The sequence below is a fragment of the Gossypium arboreum genome, chromosome 2 (assembly GCF_025698485.1).
Source record: "Gossypium arboreum isolate Shixiya-1 chromosome 2, ASM2569848v2, whole genome shotgun sequence".
In the NCBI taxonomy this organism is placed as follows: Eukaryota; Viridiplantae; Streptophyta; class Magnoliopsida; order Malvales; family Malvaceae; genus Gossypium; species Gossypium arboreum.
The window spans coordinates 114,836,777-114,851,135 of NC_069071.1; the positions used below are offsets into that span (position 1 = coordinate 114,836,777).

General features: G+C 31.2%; 1 protein-coding gene and 1 long non-coding RNA gene across 2 annotated transcripts; both read right to left on the reverse strand.

The window, feature by feature from the left end:
- Positions 1–54: 54 nt before the first annotated feature.
- Positions 55–5,074, reverse strand: LOC108461693 (E3 ubiquitin-protein ligase APD2). The gene is made up of 11 exons (XM_017761611.2): positions 3,636–5,074; positions 3,232–3,548; positions 3,039–3,145; positions 2,801–2,926; positions 2,623–2,716; positions 2,424–2,498; positions 2,267–2,349; positions 1,361–1,507; positions 1,065–1,137; positions 632–980; positions 55–455 (listed from the first exon to the last, which is right to left on the reverse strand). Exons 2-11 carry the CDS (start codon positions 3,545–3,547, stop codon positions 380–382), a joined length of 1,446 nt encoding a protein of 481 aa, XP_017617100.1. The 5' UTR covers position 3,548; positions 3,636–5,074; the 3' UTR covers positions 55–379.
- A 4,549-nt stretch (positions 5,075–9,623) lies between these two features.
- Positions 9,624–11,130, reverse strand: LOC128284157 (uncharacterized). The gene is made up of 2 exons (XR_008274494.1): positions 10,919–11,130; positions 9,624–9,971 (listed from the first exon to the last, which is right to left on the reverse strand). It is a non-coding gene; the product is annotated as an uncharacterized LOC128284157 (long non-coding RNA).
- Positions 11,131–14,359: the final 3,229 nt, after the last annotated feature.

The following is a 14,359-nucleotide window of genomic DNA, read 5'->3' on the forward strand; positions in this document are numbered from 1 at the left end:
CTGGTTGACTAATAACATCAACTCAATTAGGAGCTTAATATATTACAACACAGATTTTCAAAAGATAAACTAAAAATCATGAAGATAATAATTACTTTTTAGTTGGTTTGTTTGTAAAGTGATGACTGAATTGTTGAATCCAAATAAAATCTACTTTTATGAAGGATACAAGAGCCACTATGGGAAAACAAAATGCATGGCTCATTGGTTCGATGGATACAATGCTTCAAGAACAATGACGGGTTGGAGTAACATCGTTTAGAACGATGATAGATAAGAGTCTCACCTTGAAAACTGTGTTGATAAAGATAACCCAGTCAGACAGTGTATCATTCACTCAATTAAGGGATCCATCAGCATAAACTGCAGTTCCCCATGATTATACCGTGAAAATCTTCCTCACTTTTTTCATACTCCGACGGCAAATGGGGCAAGTTCCATCAGCCTCTGCTATTCTGCAAAACGTTTATTACAATACTTGTCGTCAACTAAGAAAATCTTGCATTTCTTCAACAAAAAGAAAAGTTTTTGATAGTAAGCTAAATTTCGGAATCATGGCAGGTAACAATCAGCAGGTCATTGTAAGCGCAGAGTTAATCCTGTAAAAAAGAGGTGAGGATGCATAGTTTACCTTGTTCCACATGCAAAGCAAGCCACACAGTGCCCACATGGAAGGAAGAAGCAGTCCCTTGGAGCATCGAAGCAAATTGCACAAAGTCTCCGGGTATTGTTACTGTTTTCACCATCTCCTTTTGATGTGCCTTCAAGAGAACCTGCTAGAAAATCTTCAAGATCTGCCTCATCACTTGAAACGGAATCATAAGATGATCCTCGACTTGATAAATCATCGGCTTTGCGTGAAAGCAGAGGGGCTCTTGCAGAGGCAAGCTCCCCATTATGAAGACGTACTTCATCTTCAGGAGTATATTGGAACTTGTTTAAGAAGTTAAAGGCAACCAACATGATTCCAGTCATTCCACCTTTCAGAAGAAAAATAGAATTCAAAATTATAAGATGATATACTTGTAAATGTCGTAATGAGAGCAATCAAGAAAGCACTTTACCAATGCCAACAATATATGTAATCCATCTTGGTCCATACGACAATCTAAAAGACCAGTCGTGTGCAGATCTACGCTGGAGCAACCAAAGAAAGAGAGAAAACCGAATGTAAAGTCTTCGTAAAGACAACATTCCGTAATGAAGGAAGAGTCATAATATATATAGCCTCTGCTATGAAGACGCATTAATCCATGATTCGAATAACATGGAAATGGCTATGTAACAGCCTTCAAAACCACATAATCTTGAAAGACATTGAAAGAAAGATTTTATGTTTAAAAGAAAGTAAGAGATTTACCTGTTCTGGACCAGGAGATGTCAAGACTACAGAATTTCCCTCAGGAAACAAGATATTCAAGCTACACACTCCATTAGCGAAGGTACACCTGTAGTAAGCTTCAGTTGTATTGTAAATATAAGCCTTGAATGTGAAGTTTAATTGCACCTGTTCAATGTAAAACTCAAAACAATTGTCACATGAAAAAAGACGTAACCAAAGAAGGGAAGGAAGACCGGGAAATTGTATCTATAGAAAGAAATGGTTCAGTGAAATCTGATAGAATGGCAGGCATTCTTGTCACCTAAAGCACCTACTAGAACTTGAGATATCATCAATCAAATGTATATAGCTACCACTCAAATCTAACTTGGCAGGTTAAGGGCTTCTTGGAACTAATATTTTGAGGTCATACACAGAGATAATTTTTAAAGGGATCCATGGGAATTCAGTTTTTCCCACTTTGTTCATCTCATATTCATATAAACTTTTAACATAACAAATTGAGAAAATCGACATTAATGTTTTCATGTTTCAAGGTCCTTTTTTTTTAAGAACACACTCCATTGATTACTTTAATCATACAGATAGTAGTCTTGCAGACTAGTCGCATAATAAACACCAACATCCCAAAGTTTTATTTGAAATAGCTTCACCTCTGACATTTCCCACCACAGTTACAACTTACAAGGCAGCATTGCTTTAATGATTAAAGTAGCCCGCCCCTCTTAGTAAGTTAATAATATTCATCAATAATATCAAATCCATTCAAACAAACTAAAAGGGACAAACAGCATGAGATATTTCTATTTCTAAAGTTGGTAAAAGAGGTAGTTAAGATTTCAACATCTCAAGTATTTAAGCAGCACTCAAGCAAAAGAACCAAATCAGCACACCAAGATAAACAAGTCAAATTTTCAACACTACCTTTATGTCCTCTGTGTTCATATTACCAAGTGCAATATAATAACTTGAAGATCTATATATATCCTGCTGAATCATACCACTCCCTGCCAAAACTACAGAGTCAGTAGAAAACCATTTTTATGGTAAGAAAATTCATGCTTTACCACTTCCATCTCACCATGAACAATGTTCCAAGATAAAGTGGTGTTAGGGTATGTTGGATCCTCAAGCCATCGAGCAAGGCCTTCACTCCCTGCAATGTGATAAAATAACTTGAAGCATTAAATTCCCAAGATTCTATTACTTAGTTCACAACATTCCTAGAACACGCTTTATGGAAACAGTTCCCAGAAAAGTTATTACTGTTATATGATTACCTTCAGCAATTATAAGAAAAACAGAGGAGCTAACTGAGTTCACATTATATGAAATATTAACTTGAGATCCCCTGTTCAGATAACGAATCCACTCCTGAGTATCATCAAAAATTAGAGCTTAGAAACATAATCACAACCAAACTATTCAAGCTAAAAACAAAACAAAAATCAAAGTTACCATGTGAGAATCAGCTTGAATAGTGGGGGTGTAAGTTTCAGACCAGGTAGTAACTTCATCAAGAGGTGGAGATTTATATAATCCATAGAGGTTGAGTCCTGGCTTAGTACCATCTTTCTCCTCCACCTAATAAAAACCGAAATAAGCTATAAACCCCAAAAAACAACCCCTCCCTCTACAGAAAGCATAAATTGAACCAAAAGTTCATAAAAAAAAAAGAACGTAAAAGGCAAATCACCGTTACACTCTGAACAAAAAGAGGATTTGGTTGAATAAGAAGAGAACAATTTGGACCAAGTTGTAGATTCATTGGCCCGTAAACTCCCAGAATCAAAGTCATCGAAACTGTTCCAATCCATCCAAAAAAATCAACATCAAAATAAAAAAACTTTACTTAATTACCATAAAAAAAGAAGAAGATTCATACGAACCGAAAAACCAAAAAGTGAAAACCACGATGATGCAAGACCACGTGTCATCTCTAATCACCGATGATGAATTATCATTAAAAGCAGGTGAGTTATCTCTATAAGAAAGAAAGCCACCAATGTGGTGATTCTCAAGCTCGGGACTATGAAATTGGAAATGATGCTGTGGCGGGTAGTCCTGATCTCGGTCCTCCTCTTCCTCTCGAACCTGTGAAGAAGAACCCGAAGAAGACGCCGCCGCCGCCGCGCCTGAATTCTCCCTGTAAGACGAAGACGAAGCAGCGGAGGTGGAGGGTTGACCCCAATTTGGCTCATCCATTCTAGATGGAAGAAATTTGAAAAAAAAATTGGTAGTTAATAATTTAGAGAAAAAATAATGCTAGGGATTTAAGAAATGTTATTATTACCTTGAAATTTGGGGGAAGGAGATTCCATGGAGAAGAGTGTGATTGAAAGTTCACCAATCAGTCTTTTGCTTAGACCGGTTGTTGTTGGAAGCTGGTTCTGGTATCAGTTATTATATGCTATGGTAGCTATTAGAATTATTTTCACTACATTTTACGAAAATTGCATTTAACTCCCTCAATTTTATGACAACAATTACCATTTCAATCAACATTGCCCAAATTTTTAGCTTGTTTACGGTTTTTTAAGTACAATCATAAAGTATCTGGGAAGTCCCTGGGGCTGGATTGAAGTAGTACTTCTATTATTAAACAAATCAATTTAGTCCTTATACTAATAAAAAGAACAAAAAAAAATTAAATTGTAAGCACTTTTTAATTTGCAGATCAATTCCAAATAAAAATTTTTATTCACAAAATCATAAAAAAACTTTAAAACTATTAACTCTATTAAATAGTAAATTATATTTTTAAAATAGTAAATATTAATTCTATTTCAATTTGGTCTTATGTACTTTTTTTAATAGCACGATGACTAAATCGATTCATTTAATAATAGAGGGACTAATTTGATTAGATCTCTATAATAAAGAGACCTCTCAAGTACGTCCACCGTGATAAATATAATAGAAATCACAAAAAGTATATGTTCGGTTAATAATAATCAGAATCAACTGAATACAAAATATAGCTAATTAAGAATTGAAATATATGTTTAAATCTAGACCAGAATAAAGCCGGACATAACTCACATATGATGCGATTTAGACCCAAAGTAACCTAATAGAAAAACTACATATTGCATTTGCATATGACAGTCTTACTTTAATTCCTAAGACTAATGTTTTCAACAATGAATGTACCATGGAGGTCTTTATAATAAGAGTTAGATTGCATTTTATCATCTTTACTGAAAAATTGACAAATTAGTCCCTGTGCGTTAGATAAAAAAGTAAATAGGTCTTTCTATTAAAAATTCTAACCATTTCTATTATTAAAAATCGATCCCTATACGTTAACATGAGGTACACTTAGCATGCCACGTGTAAATGTCTAATTATTTATTCAATCATGCTAGTTTTTAACAGTTAAAAATAGATGAAATTTTTAACAGAAATGACCAGTTTGCTCTTTGATTTAACGTACAATGACTAATTTACCAATTTTTTTATATAAAAAGAGAAAAATACAATTTAACTATTAGTATAAGGATCTCAATGATAAATTTACCTATTTTCAATTTGATGTAGGACCACACCCATCACAATATCTTATAAGATGAAAAGCCTCACTAATGTATGGTGCACTTTACATTCAGAGTTTTTTAGTGTTTATTTATTTATTGATATAATACGCTTCAGCACACTTAAACTTACGTCCTCCTTCACTAATAATAATATTGATACTAACTGAATTAAAACTCAATCGACAGCTCTAATATTAGTTGTTGAACTTTCCGATAGGCTTAACATTAAATATTATAAGCACTAATATATTTTTTTGTCACTTCAAAAATATTCTATTAAGCCCAATCCAACTTGGGCAGCTTCCATTCCACTCGAATTAGGTTGAGATTAGATTTAAATTTTTTTAATTTTGGGTCAGTTTGATTTTGCTAATTTTATTATTTTTTTAAAAAGTTTAAAAAAATATTACTATTTATAATTTTTTTAAATAAAATATATTTTACTATTTTTAATAACAAAACAGAGCATTTGGGGAACATTTTGTCTCGGATTCTCAGCATTATAGTTATATAATGTTGTGTTTTTCGTCAAAATAGTTATTATAATTAATGGCAATTTGCTTTATCATTAATTACTTAGTGAAGAACTGAAATTAATTTAGTTGAGATGATTAATAAAATAGTTGTCTAATTGTGTTTTCACATTTGTTAGAATATGAATTAATCGATTGAATCGATAAAATATCAGTTGAAAACTCGTTTAAATTGATAAAAATCTATTAAACTCAAGTTCATACAATATCATTTATTGTGTTATATGATTATCAAGCGAATATTTCTTTATTTTAAAACGTCTCATTAATGAATTTAACGGACAAAATTTTAATGGTGCAAACAATTTATCATGAATTTTTAAATTGAAAAAGTGGAGAAATTAATTGTTATAAATAAAGTAGATGGACTAAAATTCAAATCTCTGAAGAGTATAAGGACTTGAAGCATATTTTTACTTATTTAATTTTTTGTTATAATTTATATCCATTACTATTTATTTTATGATTCTTTCTAAAAATATTTTATATTTAATTAGTTGAATCAATTGAATCGAAAAAAATCAAACTGTTTGATCATTGATCGATTTTTATAACAAAAATTATTAGTTTCGTGTTTTAATCCATTCACAATTAACTACACATATATACTAAATAAGATAGAGGAGTGCGCTCGAAAAAAAAGTGCATACTAACTTTTTTTAAATTTATACCAAAATTTTTTAGTAGATCTGATTATGAGTCGGGTTGGGTTTGGATCGGGTTGATGCAAAATTTTAGGTCTGTTTTCTAGGCTCAACTTGAAAAATAGGTCTAAAATTCTGCTCAAGCCTGAACCAGATTAAAAACGCTAAATTCAAGCACAACCCGCTTGTATTATTTTTTATATAAAAAATTTAAAAAATATAATACATCAAATACAGTAAAATCATTAAAATAAATGTTTCTCAACAAATCGAAAATACATTAAAAAAGTTTTTATACTTAAATAACACTAAGACAATTACAACTTCGCAAGCAAATGCCTCTAAAATAATAACAAAATTAACAAAACAAAACTTATATAATATTCAGATAATAATAATAAAATAATAGCAATATAATAGCAAAATGGTAGCAAAATAACAAAAAAAAAGAAAGTTTAGACTGATTCGAGTCGAGCCTAACCCAAAAATCCTACTTGAGGTTTGACCTATTTAGAAAATGTGTCTTATTTTTTTGTCTGAGTCCATTTTTTAAATTTATATTTTTATCCTACAAGGCACGTTTGCTTTGTTAAATAATACGTTTTGTTTTATGGAAAAAATTACCACAAAATTTGGCATGTTAGATAGTGCGACAGTTTAAAATTTTAAAATTTTAATTTAATAAAAATAAAATTATACTTTGATTCCATTTAAAAATATAAAATTAAATTAATTTTTTTAAAATTAAAAAATATGAACTATTAAAATATTAAAATTATATTTTTACTATCATAAAAATTATAATTTAATTTTAGTTCCTTAAAAATTTCTTCTAATTTCACCCCTAATTTTAGGTTGATTGCAATTGTTTTTTCTTTCCTTGATCAGAGTTATATTGGTTGTTTAATAGCATTGGGTTTGCTCATGTCCATATAAGCCCTAAGGCCTTTTACATTACACATGTAAGTGTCACTTTTTTTTTCTTCCTTTTATGGGCCATTATAATATTTAAATTTCAATTCTGATCCTTCTACTATAATTTGGGATTTAATTTTTATATTTTAATTTTAATATAATTGAATTCTCTATTTTAATAATGAAGTTAATGAATTTAAATAATTATTTTCCTCAATTACAAAATTTTTCTTCAAAATACACATTCTGAGTTATCATGTCAATATATATATTTTATGTATAAAAATGTATTTTACCTGAATTTTAGCAATAAACTAATTCAATTTGTAGTATTTAACCACTCCAATAAATTTTAGCAAAGAGAAGGAAAAATTTTCACTTATTTTGAAGAAGTCTTATTTTTTTACCTAGTAATACATTCGTAATAAATAAGTATTTTCTTCATGCTATTACACTAGTAACCAAACGAGGCATTAAAATCCTAAATTTAAACATAGTAGCAGGACCATAACCATAAATCGAAAACAATCTATACCTAACACAATCATATGTAATTTGATTTAATAAAAAGTTTTAACGTCTTTTCAAAAAATTCGATTATATTAACAACTAAACTTAAATTTTTTAAATTCACAAAGTAAAAGAACTAAATTCACACACACAAATACCACCTCGTTGAAGCTATGAAGGAGAATAAAAAGAAGTTTGATCAATACATGGTGAATGCATTGTCTCACCCTAAAAAATTCATCAAACACTTATCTCTTGTATGTTCAACACCGATCATACACCAAATCATATCAAACTTACTTAAGACATCTTTTATCAATATATAAGCCTTTCAGTCAGAAACGAAGATAAAAAAAACAAGTAGTGATATTGACCTCAATACTATAGATTTATCATTTAACGCCTGAAAATTTTGAGAACCACCATCTTGGAAATGATGTGGACATCAAAGGATGATAAACCAGAAAAAAGCAACAATCTTGGACACAAGCTCTGGGTTGTGCTGATATTTTAGTTCTCTCTCTATATACATACATCCAAGAATCACATGTTATGACAGACTGAAAAATGCTATTTATTATCTTGGTTGATTTTTGATATACATTTCACAATAATATAATTAGAAAATTATTTTTGTAGACACATTATATTACATTATATCACTTAAATTTATTCCAAAAGACAAAATTGATGATAACATATTCTCAAAATAGAAGTTCTTGTTTGTTTGAGTTGTTGTTATCAGAGATATTGATGTGTCAGACTAGATCAGCTTGAGGCAAAATTTTAAGTTTATTTCTCGATTCAAAATAGTTTTAAAATTTTATGCATATTTGATTTAGATAAAATATTAAAATCTGAATCTAGTCTGGGTCAATTGTATTATTATTTTATATAAAAATAAATTTAAAAATATAATACATTAAATACGATAAAAATATTAAAATAAAAAAATTATACTTAAATAACAGTAAGATAAATGTAACTTAACAAACAAATGTCTCTAAAATAGTAATAAAACTAACAATAAAAGAAGAGTTATATAATATACAAATAATAACAATAAAAAAATAATAATATAATAACGAAATAACAATAAAACAATGACAAAACAACAATAATTTTTTTTTTTACAAATTTGAGCCAAACCGAGCAGAGCCTAGACAAAAAAACTTACCCAAGGCTCGTTTAGAAAATGAGTTTAATTTTTTTTATCTAAAATCATTTTTCGAACCTATAATTATACATAAACTCTCTCATTTTCCGAAAACACTATCTCACCTGACCCATTTTTCAGAAGATAACCCCGTAAACACATGGATGAGTTCAAAAGCAATTGAAAAACTATATGTACATTTCCTTTTTCCCTTACAAGAGCTACAGAGGAAAGTTCCAGGAAACTGTCATTTTTGTTACTTGAATTAATATATGCATATATATTTGAAAAATTATATTTCATATTTTTATGTGAAATACTTAAAAAAATAAAAAGTACTTTACATTTTAAATATTACCACTAATTTGTCTGCATAAATAATTCTCAAAATAGGAATATATTATATTAATATCTTATTGTTGATACACAATATTAACGGAGGTCAAAATAAAGAGAATAGTGTTTTGGTCTATAAAATAAAGAAGAAATCCTTTAAATGAAGTGTCTAAAATTACTTAAACTATGAATATTTTGTGTCAGATCCCGAATTGACATTTTATATATATCTTTATTGTACAACACTTATTAAGTACTAAAATCTTACCAAAAAATATTTTCTTTTTTAATGTGTGTGAATTATCATCAACCAGCTGATGCCCCATGATTTGCATCAAGAATCTACAGTTTCAGATGTGATAGAGGAAATTTCCTGGAAGCTAACATTGTCTCTACAACATTCTTGTGGGGGCAATTTTTTGGGTTGGGAAATAAGTCTAAAAATAATTTGGAAAATTAGAATATGTATATAGAGTTAATATTTGACGTCACATAATTAAAAATAAATTTAATTTTAAAATTATCTTTATAATGTATCGTTATCTAATTTATTGATGACACATAAAATTATACATTATCAATTTATTAAATATAAATTAAGAGGTTTTTATTGCGATAATAGAAGAGATTGATATCAATAATAAGAGGCTATTATAGCAAATGGACCTGCATAATGCTAACAACCATTGGCAAATATTGATGAAAACAACATTATCAAATTTCAAGTCTTTTCCTTCCAATTTTTTTGCCCACAACTTGGTCCCCTCACAGCAAAATTTATTGATGAATTTCATTACAGACAATTTGTTATGCTAACATAGGAATAATATTACAACCCGAGACACGATTCAAGAAAGCTTAAATCTATGTAATTTCGACATTTAATAAAGAGTGTCGCCCACATGGGATAACAGGATAATTGCCTGTGATTAGTTATTTTGCCATAAAGGACCTTGGGCAATCAAAGTTGTAGGACCAACAATATGGTTACCAACTGGCCTAATTGCAGCAATAACAGTGAAGTTAGAAAATTTTTTAAAGGTTAAAATTAAATTATATATTTTATGATACTAAAAATATAATTTTATTGTTTTAATAGTTTATATCTTTATAATTTTTAAAAATCTTGCGCTAGTTTAAAAATGCTTCTCAAAAGTACTTTTGGAACAAAAATATTTCTAAACAAATTACTTTTTAAGAGAAAATGTACTTCTCTGAAAATAAAAAATTGGCCCAAAAGTACTTTTTTCAGTAACTTCATCTCAAAAGTAATTTTGAGAAGTATTCCTAAATTAGGTCTAAATCAATTTTTTTCATTTTTGAGAGGTTAAAATGTAATTTCACCATTACTAATTTAAAATTTTATAAATTATAAAGAGACTAAATTAAAAATTTATCATTTTAGGGTGTCCGAGCCCTACCAACCTCTTGCTCCGCCACTAAATGGCCTACTAATGAACAGTGTCCACACAACTAAAAACGCCAAAGGTAAAGAATAAGTAAGGATTCTGAGTCTTCTAAAATAAAATAAAAAAATTATAAAAATTTAAATAAATAAATAGTAAAATTATAATTTATTCCTGATAAAATTTTAAATTAATTATTTTAAAAATTATAAAATAATAAAATTATATTTTATATTATAAAATATATATATATAACTCAATCTCTACCAAAAATATATGTATAACTTTCCTTCTCCAAATTCACGTTCTCCTATAACAAACTTTAACCCAAATAATTAATGATAAAATGCTGAAATTAAATTAGAGTTGAAATTTTCGTGCAGAATGACAGGTGAATATTACTAACAAGTAACAACCTACCACCCCTGCCGACCAAACTTTATTCTTTTGAAAATAAATAATAAAAAGAAACCCTCAAATGATTAGCATATATAAATATTAATAATATTGGAGAACAAATAATTGTATGTAACTTTTTACCTTTGCTTTTAGAAAAACTCGACGCCATTGAAATCTATCTCCAACCCTAAAACCTTCTTCACAGACCATTCTTTACAGCAAAACATTTACCAGCTTGTGTCTGAAAAAACTTCGTAGAGTACATCGAAAACACACACACATATATAGGACTAGAAAAGACTTGTTCTTAACTGTTCTTTTAAGTGGAACCTTCTTCCTACCTTCATAATTTGACTTTTGGTTGAATTGAAAGGTTAATTTGTTTTGGTGTTTTCCATGTTTAATGTGACGCTTGTGTAGTACATAAAATTTATTACACATACATTTATGCAAATCACGTATTTAGAATATAGATAAATAAATTGTGAGTATTTAATAAAATGTATAAAATATATTAAAATAAAATTTTGATTGGTCAATTAAATTTTAGCTCGATTGTTATGTGTATTGTTGCCCAATGCATTTAACGTGGATTCGAGTACGTTGAAACGTATTATCCTCCTATTTATGATTTGAGGAGGGAGTGTTGTTTCAATAGGGTCGGAAGCGTGTAAATTATTGTACTAAAAAATCACACAAAGTTCAATTCCCAGGGAAGAGAGGTGGATCACAAGGATCTCTTAAATACCAAGTCTTTCCTTAGTCAGAATATCCCTTTTATAGTAATTTAATAGCACAATTAAATACTACTATTATACCTCAAATATTGAAAGAAAAATAGGACAAGAAAGAACACAAGAGTTTTAACGAGGTTCGTAAATTATACCTACGTCCCTGCACTAACACCGGATGATAACTTTACTATCTTCAAAATATTACAAACAAATAGAATTCCTTAAGAATTCTCAAATGGGAGAAGAGAAAACTAATAGAGAAAGATTGGTTGGGATGATTGAAATGAGAAATGGTTAGGCCTATTTATAGTTAAGGCTCGGGGACTAACTTGCAAATGGCCTAAAAATTAGGGACCAAAATTGCAATTATCCCATTCAACTTTAAACAAGTTGCTTGCCACTTTTTTTCTTTCGGTGCCAATTGCACCTCCCACCACCCACCATTTTGACTTTTCAACAATCTCCACCTTGAAGATTTGATTAGGATAATCACATCTTCACTTCTTTCAACTCCCAAATTCGATAAAGCTATCTTTTGTAATGCCTCCAAATGCGCTCTCGGCGCCATACACTGAAGGTGCTCAAATTCTCGGGATGTTAATCAAGTTCAAACAATGATTAAACTTGATTCTTTGTTACCACTTTGGTCATCATATCTGCAGGATTATCTGCCGTCGGAATCTTCAAGTAGAATTTTTCCTTTTCAAAGACTTCCGCACAAAGTGATATCTTACGTCGATATGCTTGGTTCTTGAATGATAGACTTGATTTTTCGCTAAATGAATAGCGCTCGATCATCACAATATAGACTAATGTGACTTTGAACAACTCCCAAGTCTTTCAACAATCCATTAAGCCAAATAGCCTCCTTAACAGCTTCTGTAACGCCATATATTCCGCTTCTGTAGTAGACACAAGCTACTGTAGACTGTAAGGTAGACTTCCAACTCACTGGGGCTTTCGCAAGAGTAAACAGATACCCCGTAGTTGAACGACGTTTATCTAAATCACCAAAGAAAGTCGAATCAACATATCCGACTACAACCCGACCAAGTGCTTCATCCTGTTCAAAATTAAACCAACATCTACGGTTTTTGAAGATACCGTAGAATCCATTTCACACTTGCCAATGTCCTTTTCGAGGATCATGCATATACCGCTCACAACTCCAACGACTTGTGAAATGTCGGTAGCAGACACACTATCGCATACATCAAACTCCCAACGCATTAGCATATGGGACTTTTGCCATATATTCTCTTTCTTCTTCGTTTTGGAGATAATTGAGCACTAAGTTTCAAATGAGAAGCAAGTGGGTACTTACATGTTTAGTGTTTTCATTTACACCAAAACATTGTAATACCTTTTTCAGATATTGCTTCGATTCAAACAAAGCTTGCCTCTCTGCTCTATCTCTACTTATCTCCATGCCGAGAATCTTCTTGGCCTCACCTAGATCTTTCATCTCGAACTCTTGATTCAACTGAGCCTTCACTTTATCTATCTCTTTTGGCTCTTCGCGATTAACATATCATCAACATACAAGAGTAGATAAATGAAAGATCCATCATGTAGCTTCGCAAATACACACAATTGTCATATTTGCTTCTTGTGTATCGCTTTTCATAAAGCTATCAAATCGCTTGTACCATCGCTTCGGGATTGCTTCAATCCATATAGCGATTTGTTCAAATTACAAACCCAATTTCTACCACCAAGATCTTTGTATCCTTCGGCCGAGTCATATAGATCTCTCTTCTAACTCACCATGCAAGAAAGCCGTTTTAACATCAAGTTGAGCTAGCTCCAAATTCAACTGTGCTACCAAGGCCAACAAAATTCTAATGGAGGAATGCTTCACAACAGGGAAAAACATCATTGTAGTCAATTCCCCCTTCGAAGCGTAGCCTTTAGCTACCAACCTTGCCTTGTAGCGAACATCTTTCTTGCTAGGAGATCCATCTTTCTTTGCGAATACCCACTTGCATCCGATTGCCCTTTTACCTTTCGGTAATTGCGCCAACTCCCAAGTATTATTCTTCGGAGAGATTGCATTTCTTCATCCATGGCGCTTTTCCATTTATCACTTTCTAAGCTTTGCATTGCTTCTTGATAAGTGATAGGAATATCATCATCAACAACGGAAGGCGTGAGGCCACCATATCGAGAATCGAGCGGGTTTACGAATTTCTCTCCTTGGCCTTGCAATCGCAATCGGTTCGTGTACTTAATGGTTCTTGGGTCGATCCTCTTCAACCTCTAATTCCTCCATTGTGGCTGGAGAATTAGACTTATTAATCGGCAAATCCCCATCCGCTCAAACTCCACTGTTTTGGAGTACACTCCACCTGGCCGTGGAGTATCGCTTGTCTGAATATCTTCATCTCGCTACCTTTTTCAATGTGATGATTCATCAAAGGTAACATCTCTGCTATAAATCATTTTCTTTGTGCTTAAGCACCAAAGACGAAATCCTTCACTCCGTAAGTGATTCTCATAAAGAGAGCTTTCTTTGCCCTCGGATCTAACTTTGACTCCTTCACATGGTAATATGCGGTGGATCCAAACACATGTAAGGAATCATAATCAGAGCCGGTTTTCCGACCATACCTCCATAGGAGTTTTTCTTTCTAATGCAGATGATGGCAAACGATTAACAAGATGGCGGTAGTATGTTACACCTCATTTCAAAATTGCTTGCCCAACCCAAAGATTGGACAACATACATCGAACTTTCTCCAAAGAATGTTCGATTCATACGCTCGCCACTCCATTCTGCATGGTGTATCCCTAATCGTGAAGTGTCGAACAATACCATACTCTTGGCACACATCAAGAACGGATCACT